General features: G+C 46.5%; 1 protein-coding gene across 1 annotated transcript in view; it reads right to left on the minus strand.

The window, feature by feature from the left end:
• Positions 1–12,281, minus strand: part of RHOD (ras homolog family member D) — a 55,378-nt gene extending 43,097 nt beyond the window's left edge. The window contains exon 1 of the mRNA XM_030185829.1: positions 11,729–12,281. Within this exon, the coding sequence (XP_030041689.1) occupies positions 11,729–11,869 (141 nt within the window). The 5' untranslated portion in view covers positions 11,870–12,281. The remainder of the gene's footprint in view (positions 1–11,728) is intronic.
• Positions 12,282–22,035: the final 9,754 nt, after the last annotated feature.

A 22,035-nucleotide genomic window follows, 5' to 3' on the forward strand; every position in this document is an offset into this window, starting at 1 on the left:
CCCCTGGCATCCCTCTCCCCAAATACGGAATATAAATACCTGACCTGGTGGGGATCTCTAAGTCCTGCCACCTGAAGTCCTCCTCCAGTGGCCAGAGCTCTTTCCAAGCTTGGCAGTTGGCAGCAGTGTCCCTGAGCTGCCACCACTGCCAGGTCCCTGTGCATGCTCAGTTTTTGCACATGTACCACCACTGCCCCCACCCCCACACATGATCTGATTTTGCACATGGAGGCCTGCAGCAGTGGCGGCTCTGAGACACTGCGCTAACTGCTGAGCTTGGAAACAGTTCTGGCCATTGGAGGAGGAGGTCTTCAGCTGGTGGGGCTTGGGAATCTCTGCTAGCCACAGAAAGAGCTGGGCCCACCTTAACCATTGGACCAGGTAAGACACTGGTTCAGGGCACCAGTGATAAAGGGTACCAAAATCCCAGCCTACTACTACTACTACTATTTAGCATTTCTATAGCGCTACAAGGTGTACGCAGCACTGCACAAACATAGAAGAAAGACAGTCCCTGCTCAAAGAGCTTACAATCTAATAGACAAAAAATAAAGTAAGCAAATCAAATCAATTAATGTGTACAGGAAGGAGGAGAGGAGGGTAGGTGGAGGCGAGTGGTTACAAGTGGTTACGAGTCAAAAGCAATGTTAAAGAGGTGGGCTTTCAGTCTAGATTTAAAGGTGGCCAAGGATGGGGCAAGACGTAGGGGCTCAGGAAGTTTATTCCAGGTGTAGGGTGCAGTGAGACAGAAGGCGCGAAGTCTGGAGTTGGCAGTAGTGGAGAAGGGAACAGATAAGAAGGATTTATTCATGGAGCGGAGTGCACGGGAAGGGGTGTAGGGAAGGACGAGTGTGGAGAGATACTGGGGAGCAGCAGACTGAGTACATTTATAGGTTAGTAGAAGAAGTTTGAACAGGATGCGAAAACGGATAGGGAGCCAGTGAAGCGACTTGAGGAGAGGGGTAGTATGAGTAAAGCGACCCTGGCGAAAGACGAGACGGGCAGTAGAGTTTTGAACCGATTGGAGAGGGGAGAGGTGACTAAGTGGGAGGCCAGCAAGAAGCAGATTGCAGTAGTCTAAACGAGAGGTGACAAGGGTGTGGATGAGGGTTTTGGTAGAGTGCTCGGAAAGAAAGGGGCGGATTTTACGGATGTTGTAAAGAAAGAAACGACATTTCTTGGCGATCTGCTGGATATGAGCAGAGAAGGAGAGAGAAGAGTCAAAGATGACCCCAAGGTTTCGAGCTGAGGAGACAGGGAGAATGAGAGAGCCATCAACAGAAACAGAAAACGGGGGGAGTGGGGAGGTGGGTTTGGGGGGAAAATGAGAAGCTCGGTTTTGGTCATGTTTAATTTCAGGTGGCGTTGAGACATCCAGACAGCAATGTCAGACAAGCACGCTGAAACTTTGGTTTGGGTGCAAGGTGAGATATCAGGGGTAGAAAGGTAGATTTGGGAGTCATCAGCATAGAGATGGTAGGAAAAGCCATGGGATGAGATTAATGAACCAAGGGAAGACGTATAGATAGAAAAGAGGAGGGGACCAAGAACAGAACCCTGAGGTACGCCGACAGGCAGAGGGATAGAAGTAGAAGAGGATCCACCAGAGTGAACACTGAAGGTGTGGAGGGAGAGGTAGGAAGAGAACCAGGAAAGGACAGAGCCCTGGTATCCAAGTGAGGACAGGGGGAATCCATGTGATGTCATCAAGTCTAATGGTTAAGCCTTCTGTTCCCTCTCCTCGTAGGTCCAGTTTCTCTCCCTCCCTCCTTCAGTTCATCAACCTCCACTTCTCTTCCCATTCTCTCACCTGGTCTCCCTCTCCACCCCCATCCCTGTGGGTCCAGCATCGCTCCTTCTCCTCTCTCTCTCTTCCTCTCCCCCTTACCTTCCTGCAGACCTATAAACTGCATGCGAGTTGCTAGCAGCAGCAGCTGAAAACAGGCTTGCCTTCACCCAGGCCGCTTCTGATGTAGCTTTCTGTGGGTGGGATATGGCAGACAGAAGAACTCATGCACAGTTTACAAGGCCATGGGGAGGGGGTGAAGGTAGATGGAGAGAGAAGGAGCAATGCTGGACATGCCTGCAGGAAGGAGGGTGTGGGAGAGCGAGACTGAACCGGGGTAGGTGGGGTGGGAAGAGAAGGGGAGAGACAGATATCGGACTGGAGGCGCATTCCAATGCAAGCTGGCTCAGGGCACCACTGTACCTTGAGCTGGCACTGGCAAGGGATTGTGCCAATTTTGGGTGGGCCTAAGCCCAAAGTAGGTGGGTCCCTGCCTACCTGGGCCTTCTCAGGGGTACACCACTGGAGTAAATAAGTAAATAAGAGATGTGTTTGACTTTAGAAATTTAGAATTAAAGAGAACATCCCAGTAATCATCTGGAGATTCAGGTTCACTAGATATACCTCCTTGCAGAACCTAAATGTGGTAACCTTGCATTAGAGCCATGTGCTAACGTTTAGTGCATAGCTGCCTAAAGCAAAGTAGTGCCAAACATTTGCTCCCCAATAGTATGCAAATAGGCCCAGCAGAAAAGATTTGTGCTAACATGGGAGAGCACATTGGATGAATGAACAGGTCTTCACTAGTACCAACTACACCTTGCACACAAAGGATTTTTTTCGGCATCCAGAGCTGCATGTGCATACCTTTGCATATGTGTTGGAATGCTATTCTGTGCATATAATTTTTGTAATATCAATATTTATGCGCAGACCAGAATTCCAACACATTCACAGATGTCTGTGCATGCAGCTCCGGGTGCTGCAAAGGTTTGAAATTTCCATGGCAATTCTATGGTATATTTGCACACATGTGAATCATTTTGCACATTAAATAATATGCACTTTACTTCACTTATATAAAAATAGTAATTTTTGGCAATATTCCTTTTCCATTTATTTAGGTTGATGTGAAGATCTCCCTTTGTCTTTGTTCTTGTATGTATTATGCTGTAATTCACATATTAATATTCAATATCATTTCTTTTTTGTCCTGTTACTGTATGAGTTTTACTTGGATTGTATTTTTAAAATTTGCAATAAAAATTAGTTTTTCAGCCTTTGCAGTGCACTGTTTTGGCTTTGGTGGGTGGGGCAAAAGGGTTCTCAGGGACAGGTGCAGAGGAAGGGAATTGGCATAGTGAGGGGACCTTAGGGGTGAGAGGAGAAAGGATTGGGTATGGTAATAGAATAGGAGGGGTATGGGAGAGAGGGAGGTAGAGAAGATGGAGAATCTGGTACTAGTGGAGAGGATCTTCTTAGTTAATTGTGGCTCACACGTCACGCTCTTACATCCTGTCACTTACACATATACCCCATCTTTCCTGTCTCATCCCAGTTCTTATATTAATCCTATCTGCTTCCATCAGATCTCCTCTTTCTCCTGGTCCAGCACATATCCCCTTCTCTCTTCCCATAAGCAGATACTCTGTCTCTCAGCCTTGGTGATTATTCCCCATCCATCTATCAGATGGATGATCATAGGCATAGAGTGGCATTGCCTCAGGCTGCATCTACCTCCTCTGACACCAGAAGCCAGATTCATGGCTTTGAACAACACGAGACACCATGGTTCAAAGATGTGACTCCTGTAGCATAACAGTAGAACACCCCTACTCAACATCAGGCAGTGGACGAGCAAAGGTGAACAAGAAGCACAATTTATTTGGATTTTACTCACAAGATTTCACTAGTAGCTCAAGGTGGGTTATACTAGGTATTTCCCTGTCCCTGGAGGCCTGACAATTTAAGTTTTATACCTGAAGTAATAGAGGGTTAAGTGACTCGCCCCAACATCACAAGGTGCAGCAGTGGGATTTGAACCAACCACGTCTGGATATCAAGCCTAGTGCTCTAACCACTAGGCCACTCCTCTCCGTTAAGAAAGGGAGGGAGAGGCTTGTTCTCTCTCACTCAGCTGCCCACCCTTGACCTAATCCAGTTCCCTTTCAGTTCTTCAGCAAGGGCCAGATTTTGTGGCTTTTACCAGGGGCTGTGTGTATAGGCAGGTAAATGCATGTTTGCACTGCACATGTGAAAGGCAAATCCATAAACTACACACTAAGATTTAGCATACATGCCAATTGTGTACATAAATGCTTAGAACACTAGCATATATGTGTATAGGTTTCCACTTAAATGCATGTACATGCTGGTATCCTGCCTAAGAGCTGTTCTGTAAATAACCAACATTCTAGCATAGTCTATATTTACACATAGGTGGAACATTGGTAGGTCATAGGTGAGGCTCCAACTTAAGCACATAACTTACAAAATACTGGAAAGTTATGCACATACCTGCTGCATTTAGGTGCCCGAACTTACGCAAGCTCTATGGCTGGGGAATGTTCGGGCACCTAAATGTTAGGTGTGCCAATACAGGGTTATACTAGTACAGTATAGTCTTGATTATCTGATGTAAATGAAACCAACCAGCTGTCGGATAATTGAAAAGTCGGATAATATGGAAAACACTGCATAAACCCCTCAAACAATGTATAAACAAAGGCATACAGTTCCCAACGTTCAAACATTTTTCTAAACAAAGATTTTTAATAGAAATAAACTTGATGACATCACTGGGGGAAGGGGGTCTGTCAGATATGCCGGATAGTTGGGTTAGCAAAGGTTGGATAATCGATACTGTATTGTATTCTATAATGGAACCTGAATGCCCAGCTTCCGTTATATAAATAGGTTTCTACCACTCACCCTCAGGGCGCCTAAATGGAGGTGCCTATAGAATTATCCCTTCCTCAACTACAGACGGTCAGGCAATATGAAATGCAAAAGTCTGTGAGTCAGTTTATTATGAACTCTCTGTGAACAGCACAAGGATTTAAGTTCTGGCTATACTGGAAAATTTAAAACAATCCACAGAAAACGTAATGAACAAAACTGCTTCTGAAAAAAAGGGTTCTGGGACTTTTGCTATATTTAAGCAGCAGACAAAAGGTCCTGCCACATTTTTCCAGGCTCGTTTTCTTATACAAGTCTTTCAGGGGGTCTTTTACTTAGGTGCTCTGGCGTTTTTAGCTGAATTAAAAATAGGCGCACGCTAAACACTAAAGATGCCCTTAGGAATACCTTCTGCTCAGTGTGCAGCTGTGGCTAAGAAAGCAAATAGAATGTTAGGTATTATTAGGAAAGGAATGGAAAACAAAAATGAGGATGTTATAATGCCTTTGTATTGCTCCATGGTGCGACCGCACCTTGAATATTGTGTTCAATTCTGGTCGCTGTATCTCAAAAAAGATATAGTGGAATTAGAAAAGGTGCAGAGAAGGGCGACGAAAATGATAAAGGGGATGGGACGACTTCCCAATGAGGAAAGGCTAAAGCGGCTAGGGCTCTTCAGCTTGGAGAAAAGGCGGCTGAGGGGAGATATGATAGAGGTCTATAAAATAATGAGTGGAGTTGAACGGGTAGATGTGAAGCGTTCTATTTACGCTTTCCAAAAATACTAGAACTAGGGGGCATGTGATGAAGCTACAATGTAGTAAATTTAAAAGAATTAGAGAAAATTTTTCTGCACTCAACGTGTAATTAAACTCTGGAATTCGTTGCCAGAGAATGTGGTAAAGGCGGTTAGCTTAGCGGAGTTTAAAAAAGGTTTGGACAGCTTCCTAAAGGAAAAGTTCATAGACCGTTATTAAATGGACTTGGGAAAAATCCACTATTTCTGGGATAAGCAGTATAAAATGTTTTGTACATTTTTGGGATCTTGCCGGGTATTTGTGACCTGGATTGGCCACTGTTGGAAACAGGATGCTGGGCTCGATGGACCTTTGGTCCTTCCCAGTATGGCAATACTTATGTACTTATGGAATACATCGGCTTCTTTAGCATTTAGCGTGTGCCTATTTTTAGCGTGCACTAAAAACGGCAGTGCGCCTTAGTAAAAGACCCCTTCAGTTTTTATTTTCTGTTCCAAAAGATAGACTTTTCTATTTGGTCAGGCTTTCAGTCTGCATGTTTGACTTTCATGAACTGATACTGTGAATTTTAAATCACAAATCTGTTATTGTATTATACAATCTGTTTTGTATTATTTTACGTAATAGACTGTGAATGTTGAGTTGTAATCTGCCTAGAATCCCAAAGATAGGGCGGAATAAAAATTTTGAAAATAGATAATATATAGGGGAATGCAATCCTTGGGCAAAAGATGTACCAGTTCCAGACTATATGAACAAACAGACCCCAGGCGTTTTGTTTCTTATTTGCCTGAAACTCAAAACTAGGCCCTTAATTCTGCCTCTGCCTTTCATCTACAGAGCAATGTGCCTCTATTATTCAATCTGGTCAAAATATACAGCGGTCATACTCGGGTTCCACAATTGCGACCCCCAACTACTATAGGGAAAACACATTTTGAGCTTGCAAGTCCATTTTCTCTGTGCAGTAGCTGAGAAAGTAGGAGAGACTGAGATACTTTAAGAGCTGAGCTGAGTCTGGAACATACTGGTACACAGTGGTTCATCCTGTGACCTGATCTCAGCCACCTCTTTCCAGTGTAAACATTCCTGACCTGATTCTATTAGTGGCCCATCTACTGTGTAAGGCTGCTCCTTCACATGGGGGTGTTTTTGTGTTTTCCTAGTGGCTGGGAGGGAAGGACACCTGGGGTGGGGAGAATTATTCCTGGGAAAGGAGGGGCAGCTTGGATGGGAACAATTATACCTGGGAAGGGAGAGGCACCATTGAGAGGATCATTCCTGATGAGGGAGGAAGAGCAAATACTAAGTTTAGCAGGTACAGGGCAAACTGGGACTGTAGAAGGGAGGGAGAGTACATGGCAAGGCATTTTCACAGGGTAACTGGCCCTGGATTTAGTTTTGGTGTCTCTTCTCTGAGGCTGAGTAGAGGAGTGACCTCATGGTTAGTGCAGAAGGCTTTGAGACTAGTGACCTGGGTTCAAATCCCACTGCATCTCCTTGTGACCTTGGGCAAGTCACTTAACCCTCCATTGGCCCAGGTACAAAAGCCCCCTAGGGACAGAGAAAGTACCTGCATATAAAGTGTACAGTGCTGTGCTACATCAAGTAGCACTATATAAACAATTAGTAGTAGTAGTAGCCCTGCTTCCAAAGGTACAGTAAAGACCACTATCTGGACTTCTGGCTTTATTCCTAGAAGCCACTGTCTTGCTCTGCTTCCTGCATATACAATTCTCATTTACCATTTATTCATGTGATACTGCCTCTTATGCTTCCCGTCCATCGTTCCAGGAGGTCATAACAGTCCAGACCTCCTGGGGCACAGATGGGGGGGGGGGGGGGGGTGGAGATCTCAAGGTTGGGGTAGGTTAGTACTCAATAAGATTTTCTGGCCATATTATATCTTTGGAGCTATTGACCAGATCCCATTACTATTTAATGTTTAAAGCTATGACTGTATTATTTGGGAGGTGGGGGGAGGGACTTGCCGAGGGTCACACGGAGGTGCAGAGGGAATTGAAGCCGGTTCAATTCTCTTTTTTTCTTCATCTGATCTTAGCAGATAATAGGGATGGTCTGTCATTTGCGATGAAATGTCATTGACCGATAATATAGTTTGCACTTTTAAAGAATGCACATCTTATGCAAAGTTTGCTATTGAGACAGACATGGGGACGCTATTTCTTGACCTGGGATTGATAGCATGGAATGTTGCTACTATTTGGGTTTCTGCCAGGTACTTATGACATGGATTGGCCATTGTTGGAAGCACGAAACTGGGCTAGATGGACCATTGGTCTGACCCAGTATGGCTATTCTTTTGCTCTTATGTTCCTATACTTTTCTCACAGAGTGCTCACTCTTTTCCAATAGTGTACGTTGGTGCATGGGAAACGTGCAAGCTTTTTAAAAAATGTGTGCTCTCTTTTACATAGTGTGTACTCTAAGAAAAGTGCGTGTAGGTTACACATACCCTCAGATTCTATATATGGTACCAGAATTTCGGCACCAAAATTTACGTTCAGAGCCAATTAACTGCATTGAATTGATGTTAACAATTAATGCAGTTAATTAGCACTAATTAAAAGTTGCAAACGCATCTGCCTGCGCCTTATTTTATAACCCAGCGTGCCTAAATCCCCTGGCATGGCCAAGGGAATGGCAGGGACGTTCCTAAAAGCTTCATGCCAATTTTGCACCAAAGTGCCTGGAGTTTGGTGCTGGCATTTACACCAGGTTATATGTACATATGTATTGCCACGCTGGGACAAACGAAAGGTTCATCAAGCCCAGTGTCCCGTTTCCAACAGTGGCCAATCCGGGTCACAAATACCTGGCTAGATCCCCAAAAAGTTCAATACATTTTATGCTGTTTATCCCAGAAATAAACAGTGTATTTTCCCCAAGTCATTTTAATAATGGTCTATGGACTTTTCCGTTAGAAAGCAGTCCAAACCTTTTTTAAACCCCGCTAAGCTAGCCACCATTATCACATTCTCTGGCAATGAATTCCAGAGTTTAATTACATGTTGAGTGAAGAAAACTTTTCTTCAATTCATTTTAAATTTACTACTTTGTAGCTTCATCGCATGCCCGCTAGTCCTAGTATTTTTGGAAAGAGTAAACAAATGATTCACGTCTACCCGTTCCACTCCACTCATTATCTTATAGACCTCTATCATATCTCCCCTCAGCCGTCTCTTCTCCAAGCTGAAGAGACCCAGACGCTTCAGCCTTTCCTCATAGGGAAGTCATCCCATCCCCTTTATCATTTTCATCGCCCTTCTCTCAGTGACGATCCTAGGTCGGCTGCCACCTGGGGCAGATCGCCGATGCACCCCCCCCCCCCCCCGGGGGCATTCTTTGCTTCTGGGAGCAGCTACGCGGCTCTCGGCTCCCTGCTCCCTCTGCCCCGGAACAGGAAGTAACCTGTTCCTGGGCAGAGGGAGCAGGGAAACAGCGGAGCAGAGAGGCGTGCGGCTGCTCTCTGCACCTGGGGTGGACCGCCCCCACCGTCCCGCCCTTGCTACGCCGCTGCCTTCTCTGTACCTTTTCTAATTCCACTATATCTTTTTTGAGATGCGGCGACCAGGTTTCAACAGGCATGAATGCTAGTGCCCAACTTTTGGCATGGGCTCTAAGCGCTATTCTATAAATGGCGCTCGACTTTAGAGTGCTGTTTATAGAATAGAGCTCTACACAGATTTATTCTGGCACTGAAATCTTGGCGCCATTTACTGACTTTTCCTGATAGTGCCCATTCCATTTGCAAAAATTGTGTACTCTTGATATTTGTTCTGGAACCATAAAAAAAAACATGAAATTTTTTTGAGCTGCCCATTCCTAGCTCATAGTACAATCTTTTGTTGTTTTCCAATCAGGTGCTCTAAAGATACAGCCACACTTTGCTTTTTCACTTGCTCTTTGTTCTACTCTTTCGCACCTCTCCCAAATGATCACTTTTGTTGTCTCTCTGCCTTCATCTCTGCCATTGGCATTTTCAGCCAGTCTCCATTAGGATTGGTTAGTGCAATCCTGGGGAACTGGGTTTGATTCTCATTGCAGCTCCTTGTGACCCTGGGCAAGTCACCTAATCTTCCACTGCCCCGGGTACAGGAAACACCTTAGATTGTGAGCTCACTAAGGACAAAGAAAGTACATGTATATAATGTGTACAGTGCTGCATATGTCTAGTAGCATTATAGAACAGGGCTGCCGAGGGGGGAGCAGGGAGGGCAAAATTCCCCAGGGCCCAGCCTCCAAGGGGGGCCCGGCGCCCACCTGGCACTAGCATGGCTCTCCTGCTCCTGGGTGCTGCAGAGCACAGTTATCGCTCTGCTGCACAGGTCCTTCTTCCTGCCGTGTCCCGCCTCCTGTGTAAAGTACTTCCTGTTTGGACGCGGCAGGAAGAAGGACCTGTGCAGTAGTGCAGAGTTAGGAGAGAAGACGAGCAAGAAAGCAGGCCCGGGGGGGGGGGGGGGGGTGGGGGGGGGGAGCACATGGGCCTGGAGGGGGGGCAGTGCACAGGCCTGGAGGGGGGGACAGTGGGTGGACCCATAGGGATGGCGTGCAGGCCTGGGGGGGGGGGGGTGTTTGCCCCAGGCCCTGCTTTGTCTCTCGGTGGCCTTGTAATAGAAATGATTAGTAGTAGTTCCTCTCTCATTATTGCTGCTTGGCCTTTTGTTATCATCTCTGCCCCTGAAACCTTACCACCCAGTTTAAACCAAAAATGATTTGTGTATAAACAGGCAGTTAGCTGGGACAGGATGAATCCTGCATCTGGACCTGATCTGTAGTAGAGAATTATATAACTCCAGTGAGAGGTCTCTGTAACACCCAAACAGGGCTGGTGATAAACATGTTGGGGTCCAGGGCAGAATTTTTTTTTTTTTTTTTTTGGCGGGGGGGGGGGGGGGGGGGGGGGGCGACTGCATCTCCTTCAGCTTTAAGCAGACTTAGGGCCCCTCTGTAGCATGGGAGCCCAGGCATAGGAGCCAGCTTTTCAAAATTATTGGGGGGGGGGGGGGGGGGGGTTAAACCCAATGAAAATAATCCCTCCCTGGACACATGCAAGAAACTTTCTTAATATTGGGGGTGCTCAAGCACCCACAGAGTCCGCTCCAATGAGCCCTGGGCAATTGCCCTGTTTGCACCCTTTCTAATGTTAGCCTTGTACCCAAGGAAACTTGCTATAATAACTGGCTCCCGACATCAGATAGTTCACATCCTGCACCATGATGGTCCAAACATACAGCTCTATAAAGCTCTACCCAGTCCCTGAGAGACTTTACTCCTTGACAAGCCCATCACTCTATCCATTGAGCCATTGTGATCAATCTCCTACAGACTGTGCAATAATTCAAAAGAGCCTTGAGTCAAATTAAAGGTCATACTTCCAAAGTCCTTCCCCGAATACATGGGAGCAGCCCAAGTGTCCCACATTACCTTTCCTAATGCAGGATCTGATTGGTCTATATTGCCCTTGATGTCACAGAAAATATCACATGTTTACCATAACCTAATTGGATGCATAGCTCAGATGTGACCATGATCTGGACAAGTTTCATTCCTGAAGTTACTGCATCTCCCAGACACTGCTCATACCCAGCCCTTATCCAGGGCACCCTGGCTGCTATTCTTAGCCAGCTGGCTGTGGTGGCATGCTGCCTTACATTTTCATCCTAATGCTATAATTTAGACATATGTTTGTATGAAGCTAGTTACTCTGTCACAATTCTGACTCATGCAGAAGAAGGGGTCAAGGGGTAGGGATGCCAACTGCTCCGTAGGTTGAGCCGGCCCCGAGTTTATTCTATGGCATGTGTGGGCTTGTGGGCTTGCTTTTATTAGAGGATTATAGAAATCAGAATTACAAGTCCTTGCATGCAGTGGGGTAAACCCTGGACTGGATTGACCTATTAGGCAAATCTGGAGCCAGCAGGCAAAGCTAGGGAAAGAAAAATCTGCAGTTACAATAAAACAGGCGGGGGCTATAAGCGTGGCCCTTTCTTCCCTACCTGGCTCTCTTATGATCCAATCCAAGAACATTTGTTAGCATGACAGTTTTTTTTTTTTTGTTTTTTTTTACATGTGTTGCCTGTCCTTCAACCCCCTCTCACAGCACAGGCAGCTGCTGTGACTTTCAGTTATTCAGTTAAACTCTTTGTCTTTGTTTGCCCACTGCCCATTTCTCTCCCTCCCTCTTTCTTCCTCACTGTTCAATTTCTCTCCCCTTTCACCCATTCCCTCTGTTTCTGGAAGGGCTGTAGAAAACCAGTCTTACCTCAGGGAAATCTCCCCTAGCAAAAACCATCAGGAGGGAGGTTTTGCCACAGCTCCCGTCTCCGACGATGACAGCTTTAATGCTGGTGAGTCCTCTCTCACCAGCATGTCCATTGCTCAGGTTCTCGGCTCCCACCTGCATTACTGGATCCGTGTGAGGCAGGAAGGGTTAAAACCACTGGCAAACTTTTCCTCTGCTGGTGGTGTCTTGTAACCAGCAGATCCCCTTCACTCTGTTTCTGGCAACCAGACCCAATCCCAGTAGGGGCACTTAGACTAGTTCAGGACTCATTATCTCTCTTCCCAGTAATGTTCTTTTTTTTTCGAAAGCTTTCCAGTAAGGTTGGTTTCTTGTGTCTCTCTTTTTGAGCCTTCCCACAAGATTCTCCTAAACAAGCCAAGTCTGTGTCGGGAGCAGCTTGATGAAAAGTTGGAATTTCCCTCGGACTTGGGCCCAGGGTTACTGTGCTCAGGACTGTTCATCTGACTTACAGGAAGAGAGAGCAACAGCTGTGTAGCCGGTTGTCATTCCTAGGCCGTCCCCTTTGGGAGGGAAGGACAAGGAGAAGGACTGGGGTAGGGTAGAGGCAGGTGAGAGAGCCAGCCTTAAGAGAAAGAGAGAAAGGAGGAGGCCAGTTTAAGAACAAGGGCAAGAGTTACAGAATCCAATAATAGGAACATGGGTTGAGAGAGAGAGAGAATTGAGAGGAGATTGCTGTAATACAAGGGCAAGAGTCATGCAGTCATGCAAAAGTCAGGAAAGAGGAAGATGGGAGGGTTTAAATAATAACCTGGAAAAAAATACTGAAGGGAGATTCTGCAGCATGAATTTCACATCCTGCACTCAGTGCTGCATAGGCACTGCCAAGTCATTTATAGATTTGAAAACGATAAATGTGTACAAAATTTCTGATCTGAAGAAGAAGGTATTGCCTTCCAAAACTAATCAAAAAATGTATTGTTGGTAAAATAAACAAGGACTCTTTTCTTTTGGTTTTATTTCTATTTATGACTTTGAACAGGGCACAAGTGCCAAAGTTTCAGCAGTTGATAGTATGGCCCCAGCCTGGAAATTACCTGCTGGGCTGCGGACTTCAATTAAACAGTGGCACAGTTTATAGGAGTGTAGTCAGGTGCCAAATTTAGGGTGGGCCTGAGCCCAAAGAGGGTGGGTGCAAAAACTCATCTCTTACCTACCCTCCTCTGGTGCTCTCCCTGCTCTCCTTGGCCCCCTCCGGTGCTCCCCCCCCCCCCCCCCCATCAAACCAAAAGAAATACTTGAGCTGACGAGGATCCACAAACCTTGCCAGCCAAAGATCTCCTCCCGGCAGAAAGGACACTTACACTACTACTACTTAACATTTATAAAGCGCTACCAGGGTTACGCAGCGCTATACAATTTAACACAGAGGACAGTCCCTGCTCGAAGGAGCTTACAATCTAAAGGACAAAAAAAAAAGTGCAGTCAATCAAATTGGGGCAGTCTAGATTTCCTGAATAGATGAATAATGGTTAGGTGCCGAAAACGACATTGAAGAGGTGGGCTTTGAGCAAGGATTTGAAGATGGGCAGGGAGGGGGCTTGGCGTATGGGCTCAGGGAGTTTATTCCAAGCATAGGGTGAGGCGAGGCAGAAAGGGCGGAGCCTGGAGTTGGCGGTGGTGGAGAAGAGTACTGAGAGGAGGGATTTGTCCTGTGAGCGGAGGTTACGGGTAGGAGTGTAAGGGGAGATGAGGGTAGAGAGGTAATGAGGGGCTGCAGATTGAGATTGACTGCGCAACCAGTGGTAGTGTCCCAGAGCCACTGACATGGCCAGCCCAGCCTCTGCGCATGAGCACAAACTCAGCATGCGTGAGGGATGGGGCAGCAGCGGCTCAGCAATACTGCTGACTGCAGAGGCTGTAAGTGTTCTTTCTGCTGGGAGGAGATCTTCAGCTGGCAGGGCTTATGGATCCCCCACCAGCCACGCTTACAGAACACTGATTTTGGGTGGGTAGGCCGGGGCTACACCACTGCACAATTAGCTCTTGAATTGGACCTTGGATCCTCTTTTTCCTGATAGTCAACGTTCCCCTCTATGTCATGGTCTAGACACTTGTAAAGGGGCCTGTGGAACTAAGTTATTTGTGAGTCCCACAAGAAAACCTTTTGGAGTCCCAAAGTGTAGTGATTGGATTGGACCATTTGCAAATGGCCTTCCCTCTTGGAGTGGTCACAGTGGTACAATCCAAATGTTTCATTTAGTCACCTGAGAGAAGGTTCTGAGAGAGTAAAAGTCATGGGTGAGGGTGAAGTAGGAGAGGGAGGAACTCTTCCCCTTGTTTCTCTGAGTAGGGATGATGTGAATGTATGGGCACATGAAGGAAACCTTTAGCCTTTACCCCTCCCCCATCATCAAATATCTTTCAGGTCCTTAACTACCCCCTGAGATTTTGATAGTTAAACTCAACAATCATGGCCATTCCAACTACAACCCCCTCCTTCAGCAATCCAGTAAAAACACATAATTGAACATCATATTTTAAAATACTGAACTCTGCTTTGTATGTACATGTAAGGAGGACAATTTCTATGAGTCATTTACCTTGGAAAATGTGCTATTGGAAAACTGCCCACCCTCCCCGCAGGTAACAGTACAAATTAATGATTCTTTGCTTTTGTGTAGCTGACAAGATCTATTGTTTTGCTTTGACTGCAGCTGCTATGTACTGCTCCTCAGAAGCTGTTGCCCTAGGCAAGGGCCTAGTCTTGCTTAATGGTTAAACCCTCCATTTTACTGAGTAGAAGTGGATTGCAGAGCAGTCACACAGACAGTCTCTGTGGTGGTGCTTTTGGCATTTTACTGTTGTGTAATCTGGAGTGTCAACTGTGTTCTCCAGAGGCATTTATCAGCTAGTTGCAAGCCCTCATGGTCTGCTCACCTTTTGCACAACTCTGACACAACCAAAGCTACTCTCAATACCCCAGGTTTCTGCCCTTCACATTAATCCATCAAACTCCTGAACCATGTGCCTCTCTGGAGGAGCAGCACCCATATTTCTCATGGTGCACCTGGGCCTTCTGCATTTACATCCACAGAATGAAACCCTTCTGACAGACCCACAGATCTTAATCTCCTAAGTTTAATTAATGCTTGATATACCTCTATGGTTGAACACAGGTGTCATTGTAGACAATATACTGAAATCTTCTGCCCAGTTTGCGGCCGTGGCCAAAAAAGCAAACTGGATGCTAGGAATTATTAGGAAAGGGATGGTAAATAAGACTGAGAATACTATAATACCTCTGTATCACTCCATGGTATGAATTCACCTTGATTACTGTGTTCAATTCTGGTCGCCATATCTCAAACAAGATATAGCGGAATTAGAAAAGCTTCAAAGAAGGGCAACCAAAATGATTAAGGGGATGGAACTCCTCCCATATGAGGAAAGGCTAAAGAAGTTAGGGCTGTTCAGCTTAGAAAAGAAATGGCTGAGGGGAGATATGATTGAGGTCTACAAAATCCGCCCCTGACCGCTTCATAGCAGACCTCACATCCCACCTAAACTACATGCTTCAGCAAGGTCTCTTCACTAAGGAAAATGGCAACATCCTACTCATCCTGATACCAAAAGACACCAAGAAAAAAACAAATGTGTTACATCCCTCACCTGTTCGACGCTCCTCCCGGCTAAGTCATTCCTCAGCTTCGTTCAAGAGTAGGGTTACCATATGGCTCCAGAAAAAGGAGGACGGATTGAGCCAGCCGGGTTTTACTTCCATTGCTAAAGCAATGGAAGTAAAACCCGGCTGGCTCAATCCGTCCTCCTTTTTCTGGAGCCATATGGTAACCCTATTCAAGAGGGACAAGGTTCAGTCTTAGGAGGGTCGGTTTCAGTTTTCTAAGTCTGGCAGCCGTCATCCGGGTTGGATCAAGGACAGCAGCCATCTTGGCTAGCTCAGGAGGGGGCAGCCATCTTGGAGTAACAAGGTCAGGAAGGAAGCCCATATTTGGACGAAGGCACCTCTGCTGATGGGGGCAGCCATCTTGAATCAGCTGCACATACTTGAGCCTAATTCCTCCACTACTTAAAGCCCTGCCTTCAGTCCTTCGTTGCTTCGGCCTCATTTTGTTCTGAGGAGTTGCTGTCGGAGTGTTGTTCACCGACTGTCTTCTGTTCCTGTTTTCCTGTGTACCGGACCTTGGCTAGTCTTCTCGGATTACGCTTGTTTGCTGCCTGCCTTGACCCTGGACTGAATTGACCATTCTTTGCCTGTTGGAGTTCTGGTTCTGGACTGTGTCTGTTTCTTGCTATCCTGGTCTGTGGCCGTGCAACCCCGCCAGTTCTGGAAGTCTTGGTGGCTACCTGCAGCTGGGAGCTCAACTCCCGGTGAACGGTGGTCGCTTCCCAGGTGAAGCTAGGGGTTGTCTGGCTGCCTGACCGAGTGCGGTGTCACTCCATTTCTGCCGTGCTCAGTCGGGGCACAGGGGCTCACTACTACCGGGTCATAACAAAATGAAATCACTAACTACCGTCTAGTAGCATCCATCCCGTTGGTAGGCAAACTGATGGAAAGCATGGTAGTCAAACAACTCACCGATTACATAAACAAATTCTCAATATTACATGAGTCTCAATCAGGTTTTCATCCCCTCCATAGCACAGAAATAGTACTACTCACTCCTCTAGCCAAATTTAAGCAGGAAATAGCAATAGGCAAAAACATCCTCCTCCTCCTCCAATTCGACATACTTAGTTGGATCAAGGGTTTCCTAACCACCTTTGCGGAAACAGGAAATGAGGGCGGGGACCAGAGCTGAGCGAGAGAGAATGGAAAACTGACCTAAGGGCAGAGCCTGCATGCTTTTTACTGCTGCTGCCGGCCACCGTAACCCCGATGAGGTAAGTCAAGATGGCTTTTAAAATTCAGAGGGAGGGGGCCTGGAACTCGAAGGGAGGGAGGGGCGACGACCCTGGAATTTGGAGGGAGGGAGGACCCTGGAACTCGGAGGGAGGGAGGTCCCCCTGTGGAACTCGGGGGGGGGGGACCCTGTGGAACTCGGAGAGAGGGAGGGAGAGGGGACCCTGGAACTCAGAGAGAGGGAGGGAGGATCCTGGAACTCATAGAGAGGGAGGGGGAGGGGGACCCTGGGGGACGCTGGAACTCGGAGGGAGGGGGAGGGAAAGAAGAGAGAGGGGAGGGAGGGGGGCCTGGAACTCAAAGGGAGGGGGGACAAGGGAGGGAGGATGGGGAGGGGGAGGGAGAGGGAGCGGGGACTGCACCACCTGTAAAAAAAAAAAAATTTCAGCACCCCCAATCATTTTGAAAAGTTGGCTTCTATGGCTGAGATGGTCCTCCGCTGCATCTCTGTGAGCAGCCTCAGCAAAAGAAGAAAATGAAGCACGGGGCTGCAGCAGCCTTCAGGCATGCGCTGTTGGCTCTGCCGTCCTTTGCCCCCACTGACGTCAATTTCCTGTTCCAGGGGCATGCCTGAAGGCTGCTGCGGCCCCGTGCTTCATTTTCTTCTTTTACTGAGGCTGCTCACAGTGGCAGCGTGTAGAAGGGATGCAGCTGAGCTCGCTGGCTGATCCCAGGAGATAGCAGCTGCTTGGGTGCCTCAGGAACTAAGGTATGGGGAAACAAAGTGCTGGGGTGGAGGAGAATAGAAAAAAAAGATTTTGTTTAGAAGGGAAGGAGGAAGATAGAGTGTGTCGGTGTGTATGTTGCATGGAGGGGGGAGAGAGATCAAAGATATTGGATGGGGACAGAAAAAGGGGAGACACTGGATGAAAGGAGGAAGAGAGAGGAGATGGATGAAAGGAGGGAGACACTGGACAGAAGGTGGAGAACGAGGGGAGACGTTGGATGGGAGAGAGAAAGAGAAAGGGGACATGCTGGATGGAGGTGAGAGGAGAGAAGCTGGATGGAAAGAAAGAAGAGTGGGGATGCTTGATAGAAGAGGGGTACAAAGAGAGAGAGATGAATGGAAAGGTGGTGGGAGAAAGAGGGGACATGGAAAAGGGCAAAGGAGAGACAAGCTGTTGAGGAGAAGGAAGGGGAGCAAGGGGGAGACCATGGCTGGTCAGATGGAGAGAGAAAGAGGAGATATGCTGGATGAAAGAAGGGAGAGAAAGAGAAAAATGCTAGAAGTAGGGGACAGAAAGAGGGAAGACGCTAAATGGAAGAGTAGGAGAAAATGAGGGAAGGTGCTGGATGGAAGGATAGGGAGAGAAAGAGGAGACGCTGGATGGAAGGATGCAGAGAGAAAGAGGTGGGGAGACACTGGAAGGATGGGAAGAGAAAGAGGAGAGATGCTGGATGAAAAGGGGGAGAGGATAGAGTTAGTGAAAGACTGGAGAATAATTGTAAGGGGCATGGGGAGAACAAAAGTGAAGAAAAGATGAAAAGCCATAAAGTAAAAAGAGGGAAATTAAAGAATGGATAGTACAAATGAATTAAATCTTGACAGAGAGAGAGGCAGAAAAATAAATTGAAGAAAACATAGAAAAAGGAGAGAAAAATGACAGATGGACAGGAAACCCTGGCAAGACAGTTAAGAGAAGACAAAGGAAAGCAGAATCAAGAGACTGGGACCAACACAATTAGAAAAAATAAATGGTACAGAAAATAATTTTATTTTTAATTTAGGATAAAGTAATGTGGTAGTTGTGTTAGTTAAGGTTAATAAATGCAAATAAAACACAAAATAGAAAATAAGGTGATACCTTCATTGATTTTAAAACATTTTTGATTAGCCTTCAGAGACCAGCACTTCCTTCCTCAGGTCAGGAGAGGATACCATAACAGCATTCTACTGTCCTGACCCGAGGCAGGAGGTTCTGGCCTCTGAAAGCTAATTGAAAAGGGTATTAGGCTATTAAATAAAATATTTTCTGAAATGACTGTGGGATTGAGGTGTGTCAGGGGACGGAGCCATGTATAGTGGGTGGAGCCAATGCAGAGTGGGCGGGGCTGGGGGCATGTACTAAAATCTTCCTCTCAAAAATTGGGACCCCTTGGCAGCTCTGTAAATGGGTGTGCCTAAAGTCTAGTTGCAAGAACAGCCAGTAAGCATATTTAGGCATATATAGAATTGCGCTAAGCGTCTGGTTTTTTGATGACAATTTTTAAGGTGCCTTTTATAGAATTTGACTCTTTGTAAAATACCTGCATAAATGCGAGTCCTGCCCTCACACTGTCTATTTTCCCCCTCTAGTAATGCTCACGTAGATATTGCATACAGGTAGGTACTATCCCCTGGTTTCTATATATGGTGCTGAAATGTGGGCACGCTGCCGAGCTGTGTATGTAAATGAATTGGCTAATGAGCTCTTAACCATCAATAATTGAGGGACAAAAACCAATTATTGATGTTTATTGTCACTCATTAAAATTTGGGCATGCATCTGGCTGCTCATTATTGTATAAGGCAGTGCGCCTAACTCCTATAGTGTGTATCTCAAAAGGGGGGTTTGGCCACAGGAGGCGCATGGGCATGTTAGAGGCACTCTGAAAATTTACGTGCTTAGTTATAGAATACTGGGTAAGCACACCTAACTTTATCAATCTCTATATTTCTGTGCGTCATCTGCATCTCTTGTCATTCCTAAACACAGAAGTGCAATCACCCCCAACCTACCTTCACCCTTGCACTTCTCCCATTGCCAGGTGGCTCTGAACACATTTTCCACCTCATTTGCTGCCTCATTAACTAACCTTATGTGCTGGCCGTGACTGTTTCACACATTACCCTGCTGTGGATGTGAACTAGAAGGTAGGGGGTAGGGACTAGAAGGAACAGAGAGGCAAGCAGGGATCATTCCATAAAACCATCAGGAGAGGAAAGTGCTGGAGAGAGCTCCATCAGAGTTGGGGACTTTCAGCAGCTCAGTGTGAGAATTCCAACCTGGGATTAAAGGACGGATCCCGCAAGCCCATGCTTGCTGTGCATGTGATTAGATGAGAAAGCGGTAGGTAAGTGAAGGAAGGGTGGAAAAAAAAAGAAAAAAGCGACAGCAATGGCAGAGCTAGAGGAAAATTTGAAAAGAGAGCTCTGTGTCCCAGCCTGCACAGCCAATTCTAAAGTCCAAAGGCACTGGTAGGGTGTTTCTAGCAGATCAAGGTGAATCTGTGTCAGTGACTCATACACTTTCCTTTCTCTTCAGCCTCATTCCTGGAATTCCAATCCTGGGCAGTCACATGTTCCACCTCCCTAGAGCACTGTGTACTGCCTGACTGCCCCAGCTCCTGACCTACAGGTATTCATTCACTTTTGCCCTGTCCTTAAAACACCCACACGTACACATATATACAAATACATTTATGCATAGAAAACAAAACAGAGTATTTATTTATTTATTATTTATTTATTGCACTTGTATCCCACATTTTCCCACCTATTTGCAGGCTCAATGTGGCTTACAAAGACCTGTTATGGCATCGCCATTCCAGGGTAAAAAGATACAATTGGTGTTACAAAGATATCAAGGATGACAAGAAGATTTAATTAAGCAGTTTTAGAAGGAAGACATTCAGAATAAGGGTGGAATGGTGATGTGTTATAGTTAGTTATGGATTCTCGTGGTAGGCCTTGTTGAAGAGATAGGTTTTCAGAGATTTGCGAAAGTTAGTTATTTTGTTAATTGTTTTCAGGTGAGTTGGTAGTGAGGGGCATAATCGAACGGAAACGCCTATCTCCATGGGTGTTTATCTCCGAGAACGGGTCCGTGAAGGGGCGGGTCGAACTGTATTTTCGAAAAAATGGACGTTTTTGAGCTGGGCATTTGTTTTTTTTAGCGATAATGGAAACTAAAAACGCCCAGCTCAAAAACGCCCTAATCCGAGCCATTTGGTCGTGGGAGGGGCCAGGATTCATAGTACACTCACCCCCCTGATATGCCAGGACACCAACTGGGCACCCTAGGTCAGTGCGGTTGACTTCAGAAAAAGCTCCCACATGCATAGCTCCCTTACCACGGGTGCTGAGCTCCTAACCCCCCTCCCCCAAAACCCACTACCCACAAATGTTCAACACTACCTTAGCTCTTAGGGGTGAAGGGGGCACCTACATGTGGGTACAGTGGGTTTTGGAGGCCTCCCATTTACCAGCACAAGTGTTGCAGGTGAGGGGGGGGGGTGGGCCTGGGTCCACCTGGCTGAAGTGCACTCTGGTACCCACTAAAAGTGCTCCATACACGCAGGCCTCTAGGACTGGTTGCTGCTATATAACATTGGCACACCAGTTGACACCTGAAGACTAATCTCTCCAAAAACGTCCTTTATTGGAATAACCGCCTTTACTCACAGTTAACTGCAGATCAGAGGTTGTGCCCCACTGGCAAAGAGTCTCCCTGGTACTGAGATTAGCAGTAGGTCAGAGCTGGCAGAATGCTGTACAATGCCCTCTTTCAGCCACATTCAAGGTAAGAACTAAGTTCTGTAACGTGGCTAACACATGAAAGGGAGATTTCGATCAATGTTAACTCCAAGAATTTTCAGAGTGTTTGAGACAGGGAGGGAAAAGTTTGGAGTGGTTATGGTGTTTAAGGAGATTTATAGATGCAGAGAAGGCCAACAAAACTGTTTAAGAAGATTTGGAGGGGCATTTTCAATATGAAGTCCAAATGGCGAAAAAAACGTTTATCGGAAAACATGTAAAAAAAAAACCCAAGTCCATAATGAAAAGTAATATTTTCTGATATTCGAAAATACACAAAAAACATTTATAAAAAGACATACCGCAAACATCATAGATGTTTTGATGAAAACATATCCGCCAATCAGAAATACAGCATGCAGAACATGCAACAGCGGTACTGGTCCCTGCTTCAAGAAAACATCTGCAGCAATAGCAGGACATTCCCTCCACATGCAAAATATGCACATATACCCCTGCACGTGGAGGAACGTTCCTCAGTGTGCACAACAATGTTTCTGCGCAGGGAGCCAAACTTTTAAGTGCAGGAGCCTGAGCTCCTCCTCCTCCTGTGCCTGAGAGATCTTCAAGCGCAACCACCACCTGCCACCCCACAATGTCTCCATGAGGGTGTGGAGATCCATAAGGAGCAGCCTGGAAAGGTGAGTGTGAAGCAGGGGCGTATCTGCATGGGGCCACAGGGGCCTGGGCCCCCACAGATTTCGCCCCTACCGTCATCAACCCTCCCCCGCCGTCGCCGTCACCTACCTTTGCTGGCAGGGGACCCCAACCCCCGCCAGCCGAGGTCCACTTCCTCCTGCTGCTGCCTTTAGAAATATTCCTTCAGGTGGCAGGGGACCCCAACCCCTGCCAGCCGAGCCGAGGTCTTTGAAGTTCTTCTTCGTCCTC

Source organism: Microcaecilia unicolor, chromosome 1, assembly GCF_901765095.1.
Source record: "Microcaecilia unicolor chromosome 1, aMicUni1.1, whole genome shotgun sequence".
NCBI classification, from domain to species: domain Eukaryota; kingdom Metazoa; phylum Chordata; class Amphibia; order Gymnophiona; family Siphonopidae; genus Microcaecilia; species Microcaecilia unicolor.